General features: G+C 51.5%; 9 protein-coding genes and 2 non-coding genes across 11 annotated transcripts; 7 read left to right on the top strand and 4 right to left on the bottom strand.

The window, feature by feature from the left end:
• Positions 1-1,032: 1,032 nt before the first annotated feature.
• Positions 1,033-4,306, top strand: ATEG_02559 (ribosome biosynthesis protein KRE33; the record flags this gene model as incomplete). The annotated part of the gene is made up of 3 exons (XM_001211737.1): positions 1,033-3,213; positions 3,257-4,029; positions 4,099-4,306. 3 exons carry the CDS (start codon positions 1,033-1,035, stop codon positions 4,304-4,306), a joined length of 3,162 nt encoding a protein of 1,053 aa, XP_001211737.1.
• Positions 4,307-4,646: 340 nt separating this feature from the next.
• ATEG_02558 (putative disulfide isomerase) lies at positions 4,647-6,161 on the bottom strand (the record flags this gene model as incomplete). The annotated part of the gene is made up of 3 exons (XM_001211736.1): positions 4,647-5,871; positions 5,935-5,942; positions 6,006-6,161. 3 exons carry the CDS (start codon positions 6,159-6,161, stop codon positions 4,647-4,649), a joined length of 1,389 nt encoding a protein of 462 aa, XP_001211736.1.
• Positions 6,162-6,583: 422 nt separating this feature from the next.
• Positions 6,584-8,107, top strand: ATEG_02557 (F-box protein; the record flags this gene model as incomplete). The annotated part of the gene is made up of 1 exon (XM_001211735.1): positions 6,584-8,107. One exon carries the CDS (start codon positions 6,584-6,586, stop codon positions 8,105-8,107), a length of 1,524 nt encoding a protein of 507 aa, XP_001211735.1.
• An 831-nt stretch (positions 8,108-8,938) lies between these two features.
• Positions 8,939-11,241, top strand: ATEG_02556 (sugar porter family MFS transporter; the record flags this gene model as incomplete). The annotated part of the gene is made up of 8 exons (XM_001211734.1): positions 8,939-9,078; positions 9,135-9,156; positions 9,212-9,230; positions 9,468-9,666; positions 9,724-9,876; positions 9,989-10,728; positions 10,793-10,873; positions 10,931-11,241. The coding sequence occupies 8 exons, from the start codon at positions 8,939-8,941 to the stop codon at positions 11,239-11,241; spliced, it is 1,665 nt and encodes a 554-aa protein (XP_001211734.1).
• Positions 11,242-11,682: 441 nt separating this feature from the next.
• Positions 11,683-11,804, top strand: ATEG_10454. Its single transcript has one exon. It is a non-coding gene; the product is annotated as a tRNA-Met (tRNA).
• A 1,055-nt stretch (positions 11,805-12,859) lies between these two features.
• ATEG_02555 (uncharacterized protein) lies at positions 12,860-14,501 on the top strand (the record flags this gene model as incomplete). The annotated part of the gene is made up of 3 exons (XM_001211733.1): positions 12,860-12,910; positions 13,105-13,277; positions 13,442-14,501. 3 exons carry the CDS (start codon positions 12,860-12,862, stop codon positions 14,499-14,501), a joined length of 1,284 nt encoding a protein of 427 aa, XP_001211733.1.
• Positions 14,502-15,542: 1,041 nt separating this feature from the next.
• ATEG_02554 (uncharacterized protein) lies at positions 15,543-16,819 on the top strand (the record flags this gene model as incomplete). The annotated part of the gene is made up of 3 exons (XM_001211732.1): positions 15,543-15,793; positions 15,848-15,920; positions 15,977-16,819. The coding sequence occupies 3 exons, from the start codon at positions 15,543-15,545 to the stop codon at positions 16,817-16,819; spliced, it is 1,167 nt and encodes a 388-aa protein (XP_001211732.1).
• A 1,808-nt stretch (positions 16,820-18,627) lies between these two features.
• On the top strand, positions 18,628-19,887 carry ATEG_02553 (NAD-dependent epimerase/dehydratase family protein; the record flags this gene model as incomplete). Its single annotated transcript, XM_001211731.1, has 3 exons — positions 18,628-18,679; positions 18,747-18,908; positions 18,977-19,887. 3 exons carry the CDS (start codon positions 18,628-18,630, stop codon positions 19,885-19,887), a joined length of 1,125 nt encoding a protein of 374 aa, XP_001211731.1.
• Positions 19,888-21,073: 1,186 nt separating this feature from the next.
• On the bottom strand, positions 21,074-21,200 carry ATEG_10447. Its single transcript has one exon. It is a non-coding gene; the product is annotated as a tRNA-Met (tRNA).
• A 580-nt stretch (positions 21,201-21,780) lies between these two features.
• Positions 21,781-23,432, bottom strand: ATEG_02552 (DnaJ domain protein; the record flags this gene model as incomplete). The annotated part of the gene is made up of 2 exons (XM_001211730.1): positions 21,781-23,154; positions 23,274-23,432. The coding sequence occupies 2 exons, from the start codon at positions 23,430-23,432 to the stop codon at positions 21,781-21,783; spliced, it is 1,533 nt and encodes a 510-aa protein (XP_001211730.1).
• Positions 23,433-24,142: 710 nt separating this feature from the next.
• On the bottom strand, positions 24,143-25,383 carry ATEG_02551 (F1F0 ATP synthase subunit gamma; the record flags this gene model as incomplete). Its single annotated transcript, XM_001211729.1, has 4 exons — positions 24,143-24,271; positions 24,416-24,528; positions 24,582-25,156; positions 25,328-25,383. 4 exons carry the CDS (start codon positions 25,381-25,383, stop codon positions 24,143-24,145), a joined length of 873 nt encoding a protein of 290 aa, XP_001211729.1.
• Between the last annotated feature and the right edge of the window lie 93 nt (positions 25,384-25,476).

Here is a 25,476-nt window from a genome sequence, read left to right as displayed (position 1 = left end):
TAGTGGTAACAGCAGCTGCAGAAATCGTGGAAGGACCGGCCACAGGGGGGTCGTATTATTACTTTTTTCACGAGGTAAACTGCGAGTGGGACAAGACCGTAAAAAAAAGAGGCAGGGTTAAGCCAGGAGAAGCCACGCGCCGTGGGTGAATACGTCAACGAAACAGTCTGGACCACGGAAGGCGACACACTCGGGTTTGCTTAGGCCCATTCGCCAGTCGTTTCGAAGGTCAAGGGGAGGACGTCAGCAGCGATGATCATGACTTGGCTGGTGGATTGCCAGGATATTGTTGGTATTAATAGTATTATTTAGCGTACGCCGGTCGATCTAGTCGAGCGTATGATCAGTCAGGATTCAGGGCATCGGTCGGAAGTTTCTGAAGCCATGCATAACTACCAGTTGGATTCTGGACGAAGATGATGGTCCTGAAGCGTTCCACGGACGAGATACTGTTTATACCACCTCGTGAGCCTCAGGGTCCAAGGAACGATTCTCGGGCTTGAGTGCCTATTGCAACATTCCATCAAGCCTCGCCTGGGACACTAGAAGTACCGTCGATTCCCGGTCTTGCCAACGCTAGCCCTATGGCATGGCTGGTAGATAGCTTAGGAGTTCGGAAGGATTCGTGGTGGACTCGTCATGGATAGATTGAGGTATGATTGATTACGGAGTACTTCGTATTACACACGGTTCATCCCGCGTTAGTCATTCAGATTACTCATCGCTCAGAAAGCCCGCTTAGCCTGTTTAGAGAAAGGAGGTCAGGTCCTGCACGTGCTAGGGCGGTATCAGTTTCAGTAGGCGGTATCATCCGGCATTTCGCCGATAACTTTTTTTTCTTTGGTTGGCATCGAAAAATCGCATCAGTTGGCGCGGCAGTTGTTGGATTCCACTTCTTTACTTCAATTCTTTCCCCTCCAAGTTCAAGGTTGGTTCCGTATCTGGAGACCCGGGTTTATCTCTGGATCAACCAATTTTGCGAACGAAGAGACCCTTTTTTCCTTCAGTTGCAGACCGAAGAAGCGATCCATAATGCCGCGCAAGGCAATCGACTCGCGAATCCCGGCGCTCATCCGGAATGGCCTGCAAGAGAAGAAGCGTAGCTTCTTCGTCGTTGTCGGCGATCGCGCGAAGGATGTAATTGTCAACCTGCACTATATCATGTCCAACCACGATGTGAAGCAGAACAAGTCTGTCCTCTGGGCTTATAAGAAGGATCTGCTAGGTTTCACAAGTCACCGCAAGAAGCGCGAGGCCAAGATCAAGAGAGAGGTCAAGCGAGGCATCCGTGAGCCGAATCAAGAAGATGCGTTCGAACTGTTCGTCACCCTCAATCAGATCCGGTATGTGTACTACAAAGAGACGGAAAAGATCCTCGGAAATACCTACGGCATGTGCATCCTGCAAGATTTCGAAGCGATTACTCCGAACCTCCTCGCCCGAACCGTCGAGACCGTCGAAGGAGGTGGAATGGTGGTGCTACTTTTGAAGGGAATGAGCAGCTTGAAGCAGTTGTATACATTGTCGATGGACATCCACTCCAGATACCGGACAGAGGCGCATGACGATGTGGTGGCACGTTTCAACGAACGTTTCATTCTTTCTCTGGGCAGCTGCGATTCGTGCCTGGTCCTCGACGACGAGATGAATGTCCTCCCGATCTCGGGAGGGAAGAACGTGAAAGAGCTTCCTCCCCCCGAGTCCATTGATGCCGACCCGACGGGCACGAAAAAGGAATTGAAGGAGATCAAGGAGAGCCTGGCGGAATCCCAGCCGATCGGGTCGCTGGTCAGTCTGGCTCGTACCGTTGACCAAGCGAAGGCTCTTCTTACCTTCGTCGATGCGATTGCTGAGAAAACGCTCCGCAGCACGGTGACTCTCACCGCCGGTAGAGGTCGAGGAAAATCGGCCGCTCTCGGTGTCGCCATTGCGGCGGCTGTTGCTCACGGTTACAGCAACATCTTCATCACATCTCCAAGCCCGGAGAACTTGAAGACCCTCTTTGAATTTGTCTTCAAGGGCTTCGACGCTCTTGGATACCTTGATCACGTCGATTACACCATCCTCCAGTCCACCAACCCCGATTTCAACAAGGCCATTGTGCGAGTGAACATCCACCGCCAGCACCGCCAGACCATCCAGTATATCCAACCTCAGGATGCTCATGTCTTGGGACAGGCGGAGCTCCTGGTCATTGATGAAGCTGCGGCTATCCCTCTGCCGTTGGTTCGCAAACTGATGGGTCCTTACCTCGTCTTCATGGCTTCTACCATCAACGGTTACGAAGGAACCGGCCGATCACTGTCTCTCAAGCTGATTCAACAGCTGCGTGAGCAGTCAAGAGGTGGGGCCAAGGTCAACGGTGATGATATCGACGTTGCGGATCGCTCGACGGGTAAGATCGCCAAAACGTCGGACAAGGGCTTGGGCGGACGGTCGTTGAGAGAGATCACATTGTCCGAGCCTATCCGATACGCACCTGGAGACTCGGTGGAAAAATGGCTGAACAAGGTACTGTGCTTGGATGCGACACTGCCAAAGTCTAAGATGAACACACAGGGTTGCCCTCACCCTTCCCAGTGCCAACTGCTCCAAGTCAACCGCGACACGCTTTTCTCGTTCCACCCTGTGTCGGAGAAGTTCCTTCAGCAAATGATGGCTCTTTACGTTGCTAGTCACTACAAGAACACCCCCAACGACCTCCAGCTGATGAGTGACGCCCCTGCGCACCAACTCTACGTCCTTGTCCCTCCCATTGATGAGGAGGCTACCAAGCTGCCAGAGCCTCTTTGTGTAATTCAGGTCGCACTGGAAGGTCGCATCAGCCGACAGAGCGTGTTGAACAGCCTGAGTCGTGGCCAACGAGCCGGAGGTGACCTCATCCCCTGGCTAGTCAGTCAACAGTATCAGGACGAAGACTTTGCTGGTCTGTCTGGCGCCAGAGTCGTGCGCATTGCCACCAACCCTGAGTACTTGAACATGGGCTATGGATCGCGCGCTATGGAGCTCCTGATTGATTTCTACGAGGGCAAATTCATGAGCTTGTCTGAGGATATCGCCGAGAACCAGGAAGAGATGGTCCGGGTCACAGACGAAGAGCTCACCAACTCCAACCTCTTGGACGACAACATCCACGTTCGGGACATCCGTTCCATGCCGCCTCTGTTCGGCAAGCTGTCCGAACGCCGTCCTGATGGTCTCGATTACATCGGCGTGAGCTACGGCCTGACGCCTTTCCCTTCACAAATTCTGGAAGCGTTCTTCCTTCGTCCCGGTTTACCTGCGTCAGACTCCCAACGAGCTGACGGGCGAGCACTCGTGCGTGATGCTGCGCACCCTCGCCACCGGATCTAACGATGCCTCCTGGCTCGGGGCCTTCGCCCGCGATTTCCACCGCCGCTTCCTCGCTCTGCTCTCCTACCAGTTTCGCGAGTTCCCCTCCGTACTCTCGCTCAGTATTTGCGAATCTGCCAAGGCCGGCGCCAAACTCGACACCTCCTTCAACCCATCTCCCCTGACGAAATCCGAACTCGACGCCGTCTTCTCCCCATTTGACCTGAAGCGTATCGACAGCTACGCCAACAACCTCCTCGACTACCACGTCATCCTCGACATGGTCCCCACCATCGCCGAGTACTACATGTCCGGTCGCCTGACCGGTAAGGTCAACCTCTCCGGTGTCCAGCAGTCCATCCTGTTGGCCATTGGCCTGCAGCGCAAGAACCTCGAGGCCATCGAGAAGGAGCTGAACCTGCCGTCGTCTCAGCTGCTGGCTATGTTCCTCAAGATCATCCGGAAGATGTCGACGCACTTCCGCTCGCTGGTCGAGGGCGCCGTTGCCGAAACCCTGCCGTCTGATCGCGTGGGAGCGACGGACGCCGGCTCGGGTGCCCATGATGAAGTTATTGACGAGCGGTTCAAGCCCTTGGAAACCGGGCTAGAAGAGGAGCTTGCCGAGGGTGGACAGCAAGTGGATGAGGAGATGCGGGAGAAACAGAGGGCTCTGATTGACGCTCTCCCTCTGGATCAGTAAGTGTCGCACCACGGCTGGAGACGCCGTCCCCGGTGAATGAACAATAACTGATTTCTAGCCTTCAGATACGAAATTGACAACGGCAGTGCCACCTGGGAAGAAGCCGAGAAGCAGATTCGCAGCGGCGGTGCCTCGACCGTCAGCGTCAAATCCGCGAAAGCCGCTAAGCGCAAGAAGGGCGAAACTGCGCGCGAGATCTACGACAAAGAGGTAGAGTCGAAGAGGCAAAAGATCATCAAGAAGGGCACGGAAGGAAGAAAGGGGAAGCACTGATTGATTAGACCGATGAATAAAACGTATTAGATATCCCCGATCAAGATGTTACTGGGTTGCATGAATAAGACGGTGTTATGTCAGGCAGTACTGGGTTCCGTGCAAAGATATGGGTTTGGGTATCGATCTACGAATGTTCCTGTATATACATACGCAAACTGTTTCGAACTATATCCGAAAAGTTTCGATAGATTATGAAGATGCCTTTCTTTTACATTTTCTGCAACTAGAACGCCTGCACTCCAGACCAGTTACACCAGGAAGTTGCACGGGCCCATCCAAGATCTGGACAGACTGGCCGCGCGACATCGCCAGGACGATCTCATTGCAAATGACGAATCTACAGTTCATCGTGTTCAGAAGCTTCCTTTTCAGCCTCTTTCTCAGCGACAACCACTCCATCCGGCAGCTTGCTCTTGGCCCCTTCGCCCAGCCGGATAGCGTCAACCCAGGTTTCTACCGGAGCAAGTCCGTATGCCGCATCGCCCGAAGGCTCATATCTTCTCCACCAACCTCTACGTCCGTTGAGGGCGATAATCTCAACAGCCTTGGCGTCGTCCGACAGTCCGAGCCCGGACCGGAGGGTCTTCGCACCCGTGTTGATGGCAGGGACGCTATAGAAAGGGAACAGCTTACTCTGGCGCTGGGCATGCTTGTGCACGATCTCGGACAGACTCACGAGCGCCTCCTTGGCGGGGCCAGAAAGCTCCGCGTCAGGCTCGCTCGGTTCTGGGAGGAGAGCCAGAACACAGGTGCCCGACTTGGGCGTCAGGCAAGCTGACTCCAGCGCCTCGGGGGTTGCGAGGCTCTCAATGGGAGGCGCGGGGATGGGGACCTGCGCAGGCTTGGGGACATCATCCGACACCACCTTGGGGTCTGGAGATTCCGTTGGCTTGTTCTCCTCATCCTCCAGAACAACCGAGGAGGACACTGTGGCTGATTTCGCAGGCTTGCTCTTGGTTTTCGCCGGGGCAGGATCCGGATTGGGCGCGGCGACCTGGCTGAGAAACTCAACCATTGGCTTCTTCTGAAGCTCGCCATCGTACACGATGTGCTTTTTGCCCCCGCCAGGCACCAAAACTAGGGTGGGGAACTTCTCAATGCCGAATTTCTCCACGGCCGCAGACTCCTTGCTGCGGATCTGGGCTACGTTGATGGAGCCCAGGAACTCAATGGCCAGCGCACGGATCAGGGCGCTGGTGGTGCCCTTCTCCGTGAACAAGATTGCCTTGGGCAATTCCTCGTCCTGAGACAGCCATTGATCCACCTCCTTGTCTGTCACTTTCTTCACATGGTTTGGAATGCGGTCTACGACGGCGTCGACGATAGCTTTGGCGCTTCTTGCGCCCTGGTAGTCCTCCACCCGCGGTTTGCCTGGTTTCTTGGACGGAGTCATGATCTTCAGCGTCGGGAATCCCTGGACTCCCATTTGACCGCAGAGAGGCTTGTTTGAGTCATCGTCGCAGTTGACGGCGGCGACCTTGGCCAGACCGTCGAGGTTCTTCGCCGCTTTCTCGTAGGCGGGTTTGAGGTTCTGACAGTGGCCACACCACGGAGCGTAGAATCTGTTATCGACGAGAACGCCTTAGGAAGCTGGAAACAGGCTAGGTGCGGGGAGGACGGCTTACTCTACGATCTGCAGGGCCCGTTAGTACGCGCCTGGTCAGTCCATTGTATCGAGGGAAGAGATTCAGCTTACCGAAGTGTAGTTCGATTTGGCGATCAGTCTGTCATAGTTTTTCGCGTCTACCTGCAGCACAGGAGACTTCTTTGTGTACAGCCCATCTGCATTGGCTGGCAGGGCCGCGAGAAGGGATACCGCGAGGAGAAGCGTAGAACTTGGCTGCCACATCATGGCGGGCGGAGAGGAAGTGTGTGAGCGTATGCGACGAAGAGTATCAGTGTGAAAAGGGGATGTTCATAATACAGGATAGATCAAAGACCGCCTGTCAGCGAGGGGAGGAATTAAATGAGGGACTGAAGGTAAGAAGCAAGGTGTCCTGAAGCTGTCGCCGGTTCTGGCCTGGTCTTGGCATGTGACGCGCATCTCCAACTTCTTTCGCCATTATTCAACCGCCACCTCTCCACGCACCATGATCTCGTCCCCTTGACCGCCCTGAATGACAGACTCTCCTCCCCATCGCTCTGCACATCTGGCGCCTGTCTCTCATTGATTGAGAATGAGCTCGACTAGGCCAATGTTTACCCTTCGATCACATTCCTGAACAAACTCTATCCCCCAGTTCTCCGCATTGTTCATTGTGGGGGATGTCAACCATGGACCTGTCCGTTCCACGACCTCAAGGCATATCAATGCTGCCACGGGAGATCTTCTGGATGATCTTGCGTCGTCTGAAGCCGGAAGATATCGTCTGTTGTCGCCGTGTCTCGCGATCGTGGAATGAGGCCTTCAGCAGTGTTGCCAATCTGGCACCGCTACTGGCCGAGTTCTTCCCATTCGCAAAGGAAGTTCGAGAACTCCAGGATGGAGATGGAACCAGCACCGCAGGATTGAATGGGGAATCCGATCTGACGCGCGTGATTTTCGATCAGCTTGCCCTGAGGTATCACCACCTGTGCCGAGGCAAGCCCAAATCCGTTCAGAGATACAAGCTCTGCGATGACTTCGGGGTTTCTGGGGAGAGAGAATGGTTCCAAGTACAGCCCTGGGAGAATCATGCCAGCCACCTCATGCAGCGCGTGGACTGGGTCTTTTCGGAGTCCTTCTGGACGTACGAGGACGGCCTCTTGGTTTTTCCAAGCGCAGACTATTCGTGCCTTGTTCTGCTTGATCTGGACACCGACAGGAAATTCATGGTGCCTTTTTTGATCGGAGGGAAAGTGATTCGCCGGTTGCGACTGCAAAAGAGAGTTCTCGTTGTGGAGTGGGCAGAGCCAAAGGCCTTCCACTGGTTGAATGACAGCGACGGAGTGCACCGTCACTTTGCATCGTCATTCGACGTGAACAAGACCTTGGATGGTTGGAGTGTCACGTTTCGAAACGAATGGAAGATTATGTTTCTCGGTCATCCACTGAGTGAGAGAGACCGATTCTACTCTACTCATAGCGAAACGCATTACGCTATCTACATCTGGCAGCCCAATCGCAGCTTATACACTGCTGATGATGATGCCCCAATTGAGTCGCTTTCTGTTTGGGACATCTCCAAGCCTTCGGATTACAGGCCGTCGCTAGATCCAACCGGACGACTGCGGGGTGATAGTGGAGATACTGGACCCTCTATTATTTCGCGCTTCGGGTTCAGAGAGTTGGGGTTTTACTCTGTCAGACAGCGAGGTCTCCCGGCCGTGCAATGCCTGAATATCAGCGACGATAATCTGGCCATAGACATTGTCGAAAATGTCTGTACAGGTCCAGTAGACAGGCTTGTGGGGCCAGCCGAGTGGACGTCCCAGGTGCAAATCACCAGTATCCCGATAGTAGGCAATGGTCCTACCTGGAGACGATCGGTTCAGTCGACTCTCCCACCCTATCGCGGAAGTAACAGCCTACAGACAAAGCCTCTTACCTTTTCAGCTTGTGATGAACCTTGGTATGCCATCATCTCGGAGACGGTCGATGAAGAAGCGAAAGTTGGTTTCTGTCTCCACTTATCTCCAATCACATGGCCGTTTGATCTGAAAATGTTCCTGACGATTCGCACACCATCATCGGAGAAGACTCTAAAACATGAAGAGATTTTCGAGCTTACGAGCAAAGGGACCGTCCATGGAACGGAACGGTATTTGGTCGGCGAGAACGCGAATCGCGAGTTAGTCATCCACAGATTCGATCGGTAGACCACAGAACGAATCAGAGCGCAGACATGTAGATATCCTGCATAAAAGACCAGTCGATTGGACTACGGCTTACCTTGCAAGCATTTATACCAACGCTTGACCCGTCAAGCAAATCTCAGAGGCCACATTTGCCGCATAATCCTAAACAAGCGTTGCCGTTCCTCGTATTGACGAAGAGGCTAGCGAAAGAAAGGAAAAGTCCGGAGGTGGCGCATCACCTACGGTCTGTGAGACTTCATGGCGCCTGGGCGTCCAAGAAGCCCCCGTATTCAATTGGAGCAATTTGATTTCGCCCCCTCAACCACGGGCCTTCCACAACTTGGCGACTTGCTCGTGAGCCTATCCCCAGCCGAACACCGAGAGTTTTCCTGGGGATTCTGGGCGATGACTCCCATTGTCAGTCTTTATCCGGTCATTCATCCGGTTTATACCTGATCCTGAGGTCTCAGTCAGATGAAAGCTGAGAAATGTCTGTCTTCCGGTAGATTGCTACTGCCTTCGCCGCCAGTTATTGGAACAAACCAGGCCCTTGGACGCTTTCCCCCCTGTCAACACTAGTCCAGTGACAGAGAAAACAACCTTTAAATATGTTAGGCACAGCAGGTATCTCCTCATGTCCCTGCGGGGGCGCTCGAGGTAGCATGCGGAAGAATGGTAATAGCCAAAATAGCCAGAGGCTCCTATAAGTCGTCGATCTTAGCCCATTTCTTGCGAAGAGACATTAATAAAAGGGGCACGGCACTCTCACCTGTGTGACGCGAGAGTGAGCTGTCTATATCCCGGAGATTTTTTTTTTTCGCAAGCGACCAAAAGTATAGGTAGACAGACAACATGGGTGGCGCCGATACATCTGCGGCTATGGATGCCGCCGCGAAGATTCGCAAGGCAAAGCTTAGGAGCCCGTCCGGCCCAGCAGCGCTGGTGCAGAATCGGAAGGTATTTGGGATTGCGATGTTTGCGTGTCTTGGGGGGTAGGTCTTCTAAGTTGCGCCTCAGAGTGTTACCATGGTTGCTGATTCGGGAGCAGTCTTCTCTATGGTTACAATCAGGTATGATTCCTGTTGTATGTGCGACAAACGAAACTAATGGATTTGCGCTTGGTAGGGTGTTTTCTCTGGTGTCTGTAAGTGACTCAATATCAACATCCATATTTACTTGTACCAGAACTAGCCTAACCTACTATGAGTGACGATGTATTCTTTCGCAGAACATGTACGTTGGCCCTCGACATCGCGAACACACTTCATATTGACAGGTTTAGATGGGCGATGCGGTCACCAACGAGACAAAGAAAGGATGGCTGACAGGTATATTCCTTTCCTAGTGATGTCCACCGGCCGCAGCTAAATAATATCGATAGCTATTCTCGAGCTTGGTGCCTGGTTCGGCGCGCTATACTCCGGCCTTCTGTGCGAAAGAATCTCCCGCAAATACACCATCCTTCTGAACGTTGGAATCTTTTGTCTCGGCGTCGTGGTACAGTGTACTGCGGCTGCAAACAACGGCAGTTCGTCTAATATCTTGGGTGGTCGATTCATCACCGGTATGGGAGTGGGAAGGTATGGGATGCGCCGAATTATAACCAACCGAACTGAATTGCGCTGACGCTACTATAGTCTCTCGATGAGTGTCCCTATGTATAATGCAGAGGTAAGCCGTCACCTCCCTGCATCTACAGGCGCACCGCTGAACTTGGATAGATCGCTCCGCCAGAAGTACGAGGTTCGTTGGTTGCGCTGCAACAACTTGCCATCACTTTTGGTATCATGGTAAGTACTCCTCTGGTCAGTCGGTCCAAAACTGCTCTCGCTAACCAACCTCCAAGGTTTCTTTCTGGTGAGTTCCCCTCCTGCCGAAGCATGCCTCGTCTTACCTGATCAGGATCAACTACGGAACAAACCATATCGGAGGGACCGGTCCAACTCAGAAGGACGCCGCGTGGCTGCTGCCCCTTGCCCTGCAGCTCGTTCCCGCCGTGATTCTAGGTGTCGGAATGATCTTCATGCCTTTCTCCCCCCGTTGGCTGATCCACCACGATCGCGAAGACGAAGCGAAGAGGGTCCTGATGAGTCTACGCGGTCTCCCCGAGGACGACCCCATTCTCCAGCTGGAATTCCTCGAGATCAAAGCGCAGAGTCTCTTCGAGAAGCGCACCGAGCAGGAAAAGTTCCCCCATCTCCATCGGACCAACACCTGGAGCTACGTCAAGCTGGAGGCCGTTGGCTTCGCCAGCTTGTTCACGACCTGGCCAATGTTCCGGCGTGTCATGGTCGCGACTGTCACCATGTTCTTCCAGCAGTTCACCGGAATCAACGCTGTCCTATACTACGCGCCGTCCATTTTCCAACAACTCGGAATGAGCAGCAACACGACCTCGCTCCTTGCGACCGGAGTTGTCGGCATAGCCATGTTCATCGCGACGATCCCAGCGGTCATCTGGGTCGACAATTTGGGCCGCAAGCCTGTTCTTGTCGCCGGGGCTATCGGCATGGCCGCATGTCATTTCATCATCGCGGGAATTTTTGGAGCGAATGAGAACCAGTGGGATTCGCATCAGGCGGCTGGCTGGGGTGCTGTTTCTATGGTGTGGTTGTTTGTAGTCCACTTCGGATATTCATGGGGTGAGTATAGACCTCAGTATTCAAGGCGTTATCGAACGGGAAATCACTAAGTTTTGATAAATAGGTCCCTGTGCTTGGATTATCATTGCAGAGATCTGGCCTTTGAGTGTTCGTGCGAAGGGGACTGCCCTTGGGGCGTCGGCTAGTAAGTCTAACCTCTCTCAATCGACTGGGATGTCTGGATACTGACCACTCTAATTAGATTGGATGTGCAATTTCATCATTGGCCAGGTTACCCCCGATATGCTAAAACACATCCGATATGGCACCTACATCTTCTTCGGTCTCCTGACCACCCTCGGTGCACTGTTCATTGCACTCCTGGTCCCTGAGACGAAGCAGTTGTCACTGGAGGAGATGGATGCCATTTTTGGATCTGAAGGAACGGCGGTGTCTGATTTTGAACGGCAGGCTGAAATTTCTCGGGAGATTGGTCTGGATGATGCTCTGGCGCGTCTCACAGAGAGTCCGTTGTCTACAGAAGCCCGTGCTGAGGTAGACGAAGAGAAGTAGCTTTGTTAGCCGTTACTGTCTGAAGCTATAGCGAGCGCAGTGGGTGGTGATATTCAAGGTTGTATCTTGCTTTCTATCCTTTTGCCTCGATAATTATTTCATGTTGATAGTTCGTGGGCTTAATCCAACGCTTTTGAGGTGTTTCGGGAGACAGTCAAAGACACACCCTTTGTTGGTCTTGAGTAGAGCATAGACACCAGCACATGAAATATAGCTAGGTCATGACAATAATATATGGGAGTTTATACGGGGAATTGGACAATGAAATCAGCCTTCGACCAACCAATACACCAATACTCGACGACTTTAACTGTACAGAGTAGATGGGTTGATGCCTCAGGTACGTTGATAGGCCCATCGGATCACCTCTCATTTTCCAGGATAACCGTAACTTCCTCTTGGATCTTGATATATGCAATAACTGAGCATCTTTTCATCACCAGCATGTTAGCTCAGGGGAAGAGCGCCGGGCTCATAACCCGGAGGTACGTTTACGAACTCTAACCAAACAAAGACAAAATCTAACAGATAACAGGACCCTGGATCGAAACCAGGACATGCTAAATCCTTTTTTTCCTCTCCCCCCCCTGTTTCCAAGATTATATCTTTATTTAGTTATTTAATTTTTCTTACACTTGCCTTCAACCAGCCACATATATTAAAGCACTTATTTATTCGATAAAACATACCTGGGTTCTCGGGTCCATAGGGGAAGGCTGCATATGGTGGGCATTGGTTTCCGACTTCTCTGCGCTTCGAGACCGAGCCTGGGACAACCATCTGAGATGATGCATATAATAGTCAGCAACTATTTACCCGAAGAATGATGTCGTCCTCCAGCCTAGTGAGCTTAGAAGACTCTGGGCCCAGGCGCGAATGTCCATGCCGTACATTTTGGTGAGAGCCCTACTGTTGGATGCTTCGCCTTCAGTCTTTGGAGCGATAACCCGGACACTGGTCCCGCTATTGCTTCTGTTATTCCTTTTGTACTAGGCCCTACGATAGGAACCGTCGGAAGCTATGGATAGTTGACTGATTCACGATAAGATATTCCACGAGAGGTTGGTTATCTCTCCTTCTGCCTATGTCATCGTCCATGATGTACAGAGGTCATCAATTACCCACCGAGGCTTATTCTTGCGACAGTAACCTGTGAAGACTGTAATATCCCTCTCAAAGGCTAGGGCGATCCCCAATATCTGCCATACTAGCTAGAAATGATCCCACACATACAGATTGATATACTTCATACACGATGATCTTGCTCTATCATTCCGTACTACCACAAGTGGGCTGTAGAGGCAGAGATTGACCACCTAACAACCGTAAGACGTATTTTTGTATCACAATCATCGGTGTTCCATCTGTCATGAACTGGATATGCTCCTATATGATGTGTTAAGGAAGAGGCCACAGTGAAATTTCACCGGGAATGCCCTTGATCTGCTCTTGAGCCGGAGGACATTAGTGTTACGCACCCAACCCTATCAAGGATCTCCTCTATCTCTCGGGTTGGACTTGATTATCTACCCAACCAACACCCACGCCCTCTTCCCATTCGCCTTTTTTGTCGCTTGCAACCTCGCCATGCAGCGGCCATGTGACACTTGCCCGAAACATGGGTATTCTCAATGCCTCTGTCGCTTCTGCTGGCAATGTGGCGAAATGGGTCATACCAAAACAGACTGTGTAGCGAGATTATGCACAAACTGCAAGTCATGGAGCGAAGGGCACAGTTGCCTTCACTGTGGCGGAGATGACTTTCTAGACGCGCAGGAGGGCCTCTCTGAAGAAGTAATCCCTTTAAAGCTGGGCACCAATAACGAAGGTGTTCTGATGCTAACTCTCTCAATTTGTCGATAGGTGCGTGATGAGGCCACGGACGACGAGACTTCGAAAAGAAACGATCGGCAACGAAGGAATAACGTTGTCATGGGAGCCACACCAAGCCCAAATCTCCCAAATTTAGGTCCCGTGGACCGTTCAAAGATTCTGAAGCATCTCCTCGCAAAGGTGAAAAGCAAGTATGGAGAACGGTATGCGCCAGTCCTTGAGATAGATGATCTCGAAAGGATCCTCGAAGATGGGCTGGAATCCGCAGTCCGAGATATAGTGCGAATGGGCAGTTTACATTATCAAGGTTCGTACTCTTCTATCCACATGAGATGGCGATCCACAGTCTTACTAACGTATTGACCAGTCTGCGGGAGATTGGCCGCGATCCTACAAACTTGAAGGAGTGTGGCGTGTACTTGCATATACTTTGGAGGAAGGAGCAGCCAGGCATCTTTTGGTTGTATGTTGGGCAGGCAGTAGTGCTTTGCATCAGGATTGAGACGCATAATGATCCCTACCGCCGCCGCCGCAACCCATGTCTCCACTATCATATATGGGACCTCGATGACAACATGGAGTCTGTATTCGTCTCACTTGCTACGCATAAACAGCCTTCAACGCCCGAAGAGCAGCTTATCTTAAACATCCAAGAGATGTGGATGTGTCTGGTCTTCCAGACACTGACTCCCGTCCAATTAGACGATTACCTACCAGAAGGGGTTCAAAAACTTTGGTCTGGAAATCATCTCAACGTCGCACTGCCCCTGTGGCAAGGGTTCACCGGGGACAAAGACTCTGTACGAGACGCAACCGGCGGACGCCATGCCTTTCAACAATATTTGCGTTCAGAGGACCCAATTGTGCGCGAGTGGGCCGAAAACACGAGAGATGCATTCAATGACATCAGAAACTCACCAGATCCTGTACTTCGCAACTACTACAGGGAAATTCTTTTGGAAAGGCATGCCAAAGCACGAAAAACGCTGGAGGATAAAAAGACTGAGAACCTGAAGAAGTACCTATCCGAGGCAGAGACAACCGTCCACCTTTATCATGACGGTCAGATGGCTACAATTTCATGTGGGATGTTCCAGTTTACCTTACCACGATCCCTGAAACTGGACCCCAAAGAGGGGGATGTGGTATCCTGCAGATTTCATCTTGCCGAAAGGCCACATCCGAATCCCTATGCTAAGAAGGCAGAACCTAGGGATCCAGCCAGCCGGCTCGCAGTCTCGATTAGGGGGAGGGATCGCCATGGAGCGTTTGACGTATGGCTCTCAACAGGCGGACTGCAAAATGTCAAGAAGATGAATTCTTTGGTCGATGTCTTGGAAGGCTATACTTTGGAAGAAAGCCGAAGCTTTGAGAGACGTTGGTATGTGCACCGGGAAACGGTGGAACGGACGCATGTGTACACTTAATGCCGACTTCTATGTAAACCGCAGTTAACCGGATCGTCACGACAGTGTACAGCATGAAATGAAATGCTTCCCTATTTGAAAAGTGTTTAGCCTCTAATGGGGAATTTTACATAGTAGGCAGTCACCAAGCAAACTCATACTACCGCTATGTTAAACCGATTCCACTACCATACTTCTGATACTATACATATACATGATACTGCATATTTCACTATACCTAGACAGCAGGGATAGAGGTCATTTTATGAAACATTAAGCTTTCATTGAACTGGGAAGAGTGTGAAGGGTGCAAACATCTTGGTATACGGGCATCTGTCCACAATGCAATCATAGCTGGCACCGATCATGGGACACCAAATCAAACAAGACAAGGCATGTATTCATGTTCAAGGTCTTAATGAAGCATACAGTGCCCTCTTTATGGCTCTCAACAGACTTAGATACCTTATTCTACCCGCGCCATAGCTAATTCAGCTACCCCCAGATCATGAGATAAGAAAGCCACAGGAACGAGGGAGCGAAACATACTGGGGATAAAAGTAAACTCTTATTGAAAACGGTCACATCATGATACTATATACCTAGCTGCAGAGATCAGTCTTGGGCCCAGAAAAGGGCCTGGTATAAAACAGAGTGAATAATGAAGGAAGACGAGACACAATGCCGGTCTTAAGGACAACTAGCATGCATATGAACTGGCTGAAATCGCATCCAGTTCCAATGCAAGTCAAACCAAGAGTTACTTGGCTGGAAAAACTTTTCCTTCTGTTGTGACTTGTTTACCACCATTGTTCTTCTCTCCACCACCTTCGCGTCTTTTTCTCTTCTTCTCTCCCCTCCCCCCTCTCCCATCTCAACCGGATCGCTCCCCTACATCCATCTATACCCACAAATCAAATGGGGATGAGGACTTCCAGAGTGATATCCCGGGAATCTACCCCTTCTCCCAGCCCCACCAGGGGATCCGTGGATGTTCACCCCATGAGGGCTGACCTGGACGAGGGTTGTCTCTCTACCCGCCACCGCGATAGAGACTTCACCATGTTTCTGGATCTCGGCCAAGCTCATCACAGCGAGTTCATCACGAAGCTCAAACAGAGTGTCCAGGGCTATGGGTTCAAATGGGAAGAGCTCAGGGACTCTGAGGAGGAGCGCAGACAATGCGCGACAAACTTCACCTTGGAGTTCGGGCCTCTCTACTGGGGCACCGCGGAGGGCCGTGAAAAGTACCTCGACTCATCAGCCCTCAAACGCACTGCAGAGCTCTGTGTGTATCCGCGCTGTAAAGAAGAGTAGTTGACCTCCTCATGCCCCCGTCTTGCCGTGGTTTACTAATGCCTGGACAGGATCATCAGCACTATCATGATTCTTTTAGAGAGAAAGGCAAAGAGCTACTATCGAACCGACAAGCAGGCTGAAGTATGTCACACCTCTTCCTTTCCCGTTTGTTTCTTGCTGACTCGGATATGACGCAGACCTCTGACAGGCCAACTACTACCAATCTTGTTCCTGCTCCAAAGGAAACCAAGAATAAACCGTCCTCGCCGAAGGTAACCGCGTTCAGCCCCCAGATGCGCGAGGACAACTATGGCGACGCGACCCTGTTCGGCTCCCAGAAGCGCGACAAGAAGCGCGACAAGAAAAAGAAAAGACGCGAGACGGAGGAAAAGATGACCAGCATTGTCGATGCCGCTACCCCTAAGCCCAAGGCTAAGACCCTGTACTACGTGTCCGACGACGAGCAGGCTGCCTTTGAGAACACCGTCATGTCGAGCAGAAAGCGCTCTGTTTCTACTCCGCGAGATATCCGTCCTTTCAGTGCCGTCGCGAGTGGGACTTCGGACACTATTACAAAGCCCGCAAAGAGAAGAAAGCTAGGTGATGCTGAGAACATCCAGACTACTCCTGCCGTTACTAAGCAGGTCGAAGAAGAAGGGGAGTTTTGGAAATACACCAAGTTTCTTGTTTCCTCGTCCAACCAGCAGATGGCGCCTGTGTGGGTTCCCTTTACGAAGTTTATCTCTTCCTCTATGTTTCTGGCACACATGGCGGATGAATGTCAGACCCCGGAGATGGGACAACCTGGTACTGAAAGTTCTAACTGGCACAGCAACACCCCCACGCAGGTTGTCGTTGCGGCGTCTATCAAATTCGAGTGGTCTAACTTCGAGATCAGAGTCCGCCAAGGACAGGACCGTGATCTGGAATACGTTATGACTGAACTTGAAGACTCGTGGAAGAATGCGAGCGAGGAAAGATTCGAGGGCGGTATCAGTCGCCAGTTCAAGGTTCTTGTCATGCTGCACATGGTTGGATAAGTGCGTCTAACTGGATGAATTATACTTTGTCTCCTTCTTCCTCTTGTGTCTTTTGTTTTTTGTTTTTTGTCTCTTTCTTATCTGCTATGGATTTCATGCCGCATTGGAAGTCTGGAAGAGTATTCAATAAAGCACTGTGTTAGTACCGAACTATCAATGCTTATTTCCGCACGCACGACCCATGGGCGGATCGACCGGACCTTTAGGAATGTATCGGAGAATTAATGGAGGGATTGACCTCAATGACGACTTTCACTAGATCGTCGCCTCTGGGATTTATTTAACACTAGGAAAGAGGGACAATGGAGTTCCGGACAGCCGGTTCTCCATGTTTGGTACGTGACGGGGCGAGCCGAGCAGATACTGTACGGATGGTATAGTTAATTATCACGAGACCTGGTGGTAACGACGGAGAATCATGACTCGTCGGTAGTCAAGTGGAACAACATTTGGAATTCTGATTGAATTATTGACTCTAGCCGAGTAAGCTTTTAGAAAGACGTCTTGGTGAATATTGTCCATGGAACCTGACCGAGAACAGTTAGAAACGAGGGCGTACGTAGACCGTAATATCGCAATCTCCACTGGTCAGACGCAGATCATTCAGTGCCCTCCCCTTCCTTGTGATGATCATCCTGCTTATGAAGCACTGTGGCCTGTCTCGGTCGTGTCGGGGCTTTTCTCCAGTCTGTTGGTGGCCGAAGATCGTCTTGTGGGAAGGATCCGTGCAGCAACAAACATGTGTCGAAGATGACTCGATTTCTTTCATCGGGAATTTCTGTTCATTCTGGGAACGTCTTACCCCTGGATTTGGGATGGACTTGACCCTCTCCACCTTGGGCTCCCCTCTCGTTTTCCCATTGTGCTCTCCTTAGTCTAAATACCCACTTGGAGTCGAGACTAGATCAGACGGTGTCCCTGAAGAAACGGACCGTGTCCCACAATGCGTGGCTTGGCAGGGGACAAAATGATGAATCAGGCCCGGTTCTCCAGAGACCTTAAATTTCGCACCACCCACACCGTGCTGGCGAAATTTCTAGACGCCGCACTAACGGAGTTTGTTCGGCTGGAAGCGTGCGAAGTCCTGGGCCGACCCCCGGGTTTCCCGTAGCCCAGCGTGATCCTGTGGGAGATGATCCTTGTATCAAGAGATCAACCGTGGATCGGACGGTCTGATAGTCGAGAATCAATCATTGCGTAGTACTCCGTAGAGAGGGTTGGATCTGAAGCTGATTGTGAGCAATTGCCTCCATTAAAGGAGTTGTCAACAGAGGAGGTAATAGAAACTAGTGACTTACTCGGATACGGAGTACTGTCTCGGTAGAATGGAAACGATCCACTTCCTCACTAAACCCGTTAGTCAGTTGCAGAGAGAGTTGGGTTGCGTGTCTCAAAAAGCAAGTTGGAGTCGTAGTTTAGTTAGTTGGTGACAGGATGATGGATGAGGATTTGACGGGGAGGGAGTGAACTAACAACTAGTGACTTTGCCCACCTTCCCCCATTTTTCCCTCTTATTATTATTAACATGATCATCGTCTTTCTTCTCCTGCTTCCCTCTTCTCCTTCTTCTTCTTCTTCTTCTCCTCCTCCTATCTTCATCTCCATACTCCTTCCCTTCCCCTAGTCGGCACTCGACCTCTGTCCGGTCCGTCCGCTGCTCCCTTTTAGTCCGCCGATTTGTTCATTCCCTCTTCCCCTCCCCCTTTTCATCTCCATTTCATCTCTCCCCGCATTCGTGGGCTGCATCGAATTTGGGTGCGGGGTGCGAATACCGCAACGATCTATTTCATTCCATTGCATACTCCATCATGGCCGGTGAACAAGACAAAAAACCCGCCGTCCTGATTGTAGGTGGTCTAGGTATGCGCAGCCCTCATATCAGATCCACTTTTTTCGCCGTGACTGACGACCTGGTCTTTGATTACAGGCTTCATCGGCCGACACCTCGCTCTCCATCTCCACGAAAACAACCTAGCGTCCGAGGTCAGGCTTGTGGACAAGGTTCTTCCCCAGTTGGCTTGGTTGGCGCCCGAGTTTGAGGAGGCTTGTTCCAGGGACAAATTCGTTCAGGCCGATGCCAGTCGAGAACGTGAGAGGGCCTACAGCCGTCGACGTCGTTGTTTAAGCGAAATCGTTTCATACTGACGTGGATTCTAGAGCACTTTCCTCGTATCTTTGACCGCGCGAACGGCGAACAATTCGACTATGTGATCAACTGCGGCGGCGAAACGCGACATTCGCAGCCGGACGACGTCTACGAACTCCGCAGCTACGCCCTGACCGTGGCGCTTGGCCGTGAAGTGGCCCGACGGGGCATCCGCTCTTTCGTTGAGTGCTCAACCGCCCACGTCTACAAGCCTGGCTCCGGCCCGCGGAAAGAAGACGACAAACTCGAACCGTGGCACAACCTGGCCAAATGGAAGCTGAAGGCGAGCGATGAGCTCCGGAAGATCCCCGGTCTGAACTACTGCCTCCTACGCCTTCCATACGTGTACGGCGAGTATTGTTCCGGGTATTTCGCAACGGGTATCTGTCTGGCCCGGGTGCATCTGGAGATGCAGAAAGATCTGGAGCTCCTTTACACCAAGGATCTGAAAATTAACACCGTTTATGTTAAAGATGCGGCTAGCGCCCTGTGGAAGGCTGCGGAATGGCGATACAATGCCCCTGCGGATGAATCAACTCCCTTGGCTTTCAACGTGGTCGACCACGGTAACACCCGTCAGGAAGACATTGCCAATGCCTTGACGACTGTTTTCGGTCTGAATTGCTCGTTCCTGGGATCCTTGGCATCGCAGTTGGCGAAGCTGAACATGGATGACGTTGTGGATGATATGAACGAGGAATGTCTGCAGGTCTGGGCGGAGCTGCTCGAGGAGAAGAAGATCGAACGACCCGGCCCTATCGGTCCGTTCTTGGAGAAGGATATCCTCAAGGACTCGGACATGTGTCTAGATGGCTCTCTTTTCGAGAAGACCACCGGCTGGAAGCCCACCCGGGAAAGCTTCGGCGCCGACAGTGTGCGGGACATGGTTGACAGCTACAAACGCATGGGCTGGTGGCCGTAACATGCCTCGCAAATTGGGAAGCAGCTTGCTCCACCCTTCTCCCGCGTCAAATCACAACACACGCAATCAATGCTCAGCGGCAGGATGGACAGGCGAACCTTGAAGCTATAGGGTATCAGCGTGACCGGCTGATGATCTTTCACGATGGCGCTTTACAAGGGCTTTGATCACTGCATCACGCACGAAAACGGGACTGCCTTGAACATAGGTCAACCCGATCCGACCGATCATTGCAGCTCCATTTTCTCCGCCCTCGACCCTAGTGTCTCTTTATGTACAGTGGCCACATATTGCCTGTAATGTATAGTAACAGTTTCTTGGTCCAGGGAGGTGCTATGGTTTTGAACACTGGCCTGTTCGAGACTTTGATTGTTTTTTCCTTTCTTGTTATGGATCCCATGCACATCAGAGCCGGTTACCCTGCATGTGGATAGGTCAAGCCTTGTTTCATTTCTTTTGCTGTACAGCGTTTTGGTTTCTATTCGATTGCAAATACGGCATTGGATTATGTGCTTCCTGTGTCGAGGCAGACAGACTCAATGACGCCGATTCATCAACAGTCCAACCACGTCACATAATACAACACTAGATGTTGCCGATTCAAGTGAGACCCTGTACTGCCTTAATGTATATCTGCCCTCCTTAGTTCATCTCATCGTTGGTCTTGTGATGGATTTGGTTGAATAGATGAAGGACCTGGACAATTCGAACTATCGAGTCGGCGTCTCCTAACGAGGACCATGATCATCAGGGGCAAGGACAGAGGAGTCAAGGACGCGGTAGACAATGATCCTTCACACAGGGACTGGAATCTGCTCAAGTTCTCTAACCTATCCACGTCCACGTAGCTCTATCAACCGGACCAGATCGCTCAATCCTGATCTCTTCACAGGTCTCTCCAGGGTTTCCATTCTACCCAGACGCACGTATTCATTACCAAACTCTTCTTGTGCATGGAGTATTTTCACCTGTACGCCTGATCTAGATTATCAGAGATGACGATAACCCGCAACCGTCTATACAAATCAAGGAGGCAGGAGACTTTCTTTAGAATACCTTAGCGATGGTATGTCGTTTTTACCTGTTTGAATACGTTCGGAGATTTAAATACATTAAGAAAACGTCTCCCTGATAAGAGGGCCTGAATATTACCAGGTTTTTATAGGGATGACAAAAAAAAAAAAGATAGCATGTCCTGGTTTCGATCCAGGGTCCTGTTGTATGTTAGATTGGTATTCAATTGAACTGAACTGAGATGGTGAAACGTACCTCCGGGTTATGAGCCCGGCGCTCTTCCCCTGAGCTAACATGCTGATTGGTGGAAGATTTGGGCAAAAATGATTTCTTAAATCAATCTCTTTGGTAATACACTTTACGGAGTACGTCTCTCAGAGTTATCAACATACCGTCAACTTACTTTCAATGTATAACCATCTGTCTGCAGTGTACGTGCTATGAGAAGGTACTACCACCCAGAAGCGTGAGAGACGTCTATCTCAATACGGACTTCCCGATATCCCATAGTTGCCAACAGTGTCATGTTTACGTCAAAGCGAGTTTGACCACATCGGCGTATACACTACCAGGGCCGGCGGATGGACAAGCAAGAGATTGTACGGTGCTTGGTTACAAAAGAGCCTTTATTCGGAGATACCCTAGCTAGAACCCTTTTCTTTTTTTTTTTTTTTTTTTTTTTTTTTTTTTTTTTTTTTTTTTTTTTTTTTCCCTCGCTCCCATCAACCATAACCTCGTCGGATGCCCGGAAGTTTGAATGCAGGCTCCTCACAATATCGGCGTGACCAAAGTCCAGAGAGCATGCAGCCGGGTGACCATGAATCTCACCTAGTCAGTCATACATAAACCACGAAACACAAAGTCCTCAGAACACATCCATCACATCTGCGCATACTCAAACTTGCAGGACACACAAGCCTTGATTCCACAGCCAGGGCAGGTTAAGGTATAGATCGGCATCCAGCGATGACACGCCTCACACTCAATCGGTCTGAAATCCTTCTCCCAGAATCCCAGGTGAGAGCAGCGCTGCGGGTGTAGACCGGTCTCGAGAGGCCTCGCACCAGGAACACGCAGACGGAGATCCTCAAGCCAGCCGCAGTAGGTCTCTAGGATCAGACCGCATATTTCAATGTTGAGGTCTTCGGGTGTGTATCTGCCACTGGGGTCGTTGAGCTTCGCGTTGAAGTAGGGGATGAAGGGAGCGAGGGGAGACTCGCTTTCTGTGTTGAGCGGATCCAGCGTGTCTCTGTAAGTCACCTGTTCATAGGTAAGATTGGTCCGCGGCTGGGTGGATGCGGGTTCAGAGGACACGGCGGATGTAGCAGCTTCAGAAGGGGTGTTTGTAGAGTAGTTGTCCGCAGGAGTGGCTGCGTGAGAGGCCTGATCCTGTTCCTCCGCTTGGTGTTCAACACGGGCTTCGCCAACTATCACGTCGTCACTGGTGTGGTGACTCTGATCTTCAAAGTCCCTGCAATCATAAAAAACGGTTCCGTCATCCGAACTGCTGTCTCTGGCGGTTTCATATTCAGTGAAGGAGGCACAGGTCGAAGCAACAGACTGATGGTCGACCTGGGCCTGCTCATGGACTCTTCCACTGAGACCATCTTCATCAGTACGTGCGCCTCCAGAAGACTGCTGCACCTGGTCTCCACGATGCTGTCCAGCCGAAGACCTGCGAGTTCCGCCAACGCGAACCTCACCCGCAGACTGCTTCTCTTCCCAATCATGAGAGCCGTCGCCGACGCCGTGAGAAAAGAGGCTAGCATGGGCCGCATCCATGGGATGATGGCCTTCCACGCTCGCCTCATCATCAGCACGCCGCAGCTCTTCCTCGTCACGCATGACGCTGGCTGACATGGCCTCCCTGCTCCTGGCCTGTCCCGCACGCTCGTCCCCGAAAAGAGACTGTCTCCATTCTTCATACTCTCTGCGCATGCGGTCACTGCGGGCTCGCTCATCGACGGAGTCCTGCTCGTCGGGGCTCATATGGACGCTATGGCTATAACTAAACATATAGCGATCAGTCCACCAATTGTATCGCTGCGGTCTCCAGCCTCTATAGTGAGGATCCGCCAGGTCGGACACTTCGCTGGTATGGTGTGGGTCGCGCGCCCATCCTCCTCCAAACGCGAACGGGTCCCGGGTTGGCTGGGGTTGATGCACGAACGGCGCGTGGGAGCGTTTGTCAAGCTCCTCGTCGTGGAGGACGCGGCGGGTGGGATCGCGGAGGATCTCCACGGCTTGTTGGATCTGGCGGAGGTTAGTATGCGCTATCTTCTGAATCCTATGACTTTAATGGTTGACGTTTTGGAGAGCCAGTGAGGCAAGGTCTAGGGCCCCGTCTATGGGAGAAGCTGGGGGAAACGAACCTTGCGGAATTCGTCCACAGAGACATTGTCGCCGCCAGTTTTGTCTGGATGATACTGCAGGGCCAGTCTCTTGTACGCACTGTTGATCTCCTTGAGATCTGCGTCTTGGGCGATGCCTAAGACCTCATAACAGTTCATTCTGCTGGATGGCGCCGACATAGTGGCTTTAGATGCCACACAGGCTTCGTGTCTCAAATCTGCTTTGATTTTTTCGACGTGGTCTGAATGCCTTTGAAGGTCTTTAATGTATGAGATTATGGTGAATGTTGTATTAAAGCCCTCTGAGTTGGCCCTTTGATGATGAAGTGCTGGTTGTGACCACAACAGCAAAGCCAGCATCAATGAAGGGTCGCAGGCTGGGAGTAAGAAACAGAAAGAGAAAAGTGGGAATCACTGGAACAGAAATCATGTTGTGGGTGGAAAGGTGACGCGAGATCATATAGACCAGTCCGGACCTGTATGGATGTGAGTAGATGTTCACCAGAGGTGAGGGTTCATGTACTTGTTATGTGCATGTCCAGTAGGTAATGCTAATGTTCCAGTGCACCACCCTTCCTAATGCCTGAATATTTATCAAGGACAGATCTATGCGGTAGAACGGGTTAAGAATATAGATGAGTTACTATTAGTAGCTTGGATATATAGTAGCTCATGGTGATGGTGGAAGAAATATCTTGTAAGAGATGGTGCTTACATGTGAACATGTGCTACCTCTGAGGAAAATAGTCCCTACATCCTGGCATACCAGATAAATCAGTGACAAATGAAAAGATAAACTGATTTACAGGCTGATAGACTCTAGCTAGGTATTTATGACTAAGTCTACACGAAGGTCGACGACTCCTTCCCACAGAAGCTCAAAGAGCTTCTTACATATCAGCACTGGCGGTGGCACCAGTGATAATCTCAACCAGTTCACCGGTAATGGCGGCTTGACGCTGACGGTTGTACAGGATCTGGAACTTGTTGATCATCTCTCCGGCGTTCTTCGAGGCGTTCTATCAAAAAGTCAGTATGAGTCTAGATGAGGGACTTTAAATTCAATCTCCAGTGGGACTTGCCTCCATAGCGTTACGACGGGCCTGGTGAAATGTCGGTCAGTGACTGAACTATACATGTCATTGGCGCATGACAAAACTTACAGAGATTTCACAAGCGTGGCCTTCAGCCATAGCCCAGAACAGGCTGTTGGCAAGGGAGTACTCGCGGAGGTGGGCGAGAGTCTGGTCGTCAACCTCAAAAGCAGAGATGTTGGCTACGTCCGCGTTAGTATCAGGTCGATTCATGGGACCCAATGACAGGACTGACCGGACTGAGTGATGGCCTCCTCGGAGAAAGCCTCGACGGTGGCAGGCTCGTAGCTCTGAGCGTTGAGGAACTTGTTGTAGATGATCTTCACGCTGGCGTAGTCGGTGGGCAGCAGAGCGATCTGGTCGGCAATGGCCTGGGCGTCGGCGAAGGTAGGGATATCCTTGCAGACGTTGGCGAAGCTGAGGACCAAGTTGTTGGGGTTGGTACGGCTCAGCTGGGCCTTGGCCTTCTCACCCAGGACAACGATATCGGCCTCGGGCGTCTGCTGGAGCATACGGCGGGTGGCCTTGCTCAGACCGGAGTGAATACCACCGCAAAGACCCTTGTCGGAGGAAGCGACAACGAACAGAGTCTTCTTGTCCTCGAGGGGCTTCGTCTCGGCCTGGTCGAACACGGTGTTGGAGGTCTGACCGTAGACACGGGACTCCTCCATGGCCTTCTGGGCGCGAGTAAGACGGGTCGAGGCAATGACCTTCATGGTGTTGGTGATCTTCTCGATGTTCTTGATGGACTTCAGACGGCCCTCGATTTCACGCAGAGTCGCGAAGTTGGCGGCATTGGGAGGAGCAGTGCTGTTTGATGCGATCCAACGTTAGCTACCACGAGCGATTCGAATGGCGATATCCGATCACGTTCGTCCCATGATACTTGCTGGGTAGTTCGAGGGGGTATTGGCGACAGAGGAGGGGGTCCATGAGGCCAACGGGAACCGACGGGGCGACCGGGGAATGAAGGGAACTCACCGAGTGACCACAGCACTGCCGGCCCTGACGGCCGGGCGAACAGCACGGGAGAGCATATCGAAAGAGAAGGAGGTTGAGGAGAAGATTCAACCAGGAAGAGCTAGGTCCAACGTGTGTTGTGTGGGGGGGGAGGAAGATGAGCTCTTCTG

Source organism: Aspergillus terreus, genomic scaffold, assembly GCF_000149615.1.
Source record: "Aspergillus terreus NIH2624 scaffold_3 genomic scaffold, whole genome shotgun sequence".
NCBI classification, from domain to species: domain Eukaryota; kingdom Fungi; phylum Ascomycota; class Eurotiomycetes; order Eurotiales; family Aspergillaceae; genus Aspergillus; species Aspergillus terreus.
The sequence above is the reverse complement of the archived record's forward strand: the minus strand, read 5'-3'. Positions and strand labels throughout refer to the sequence as shown.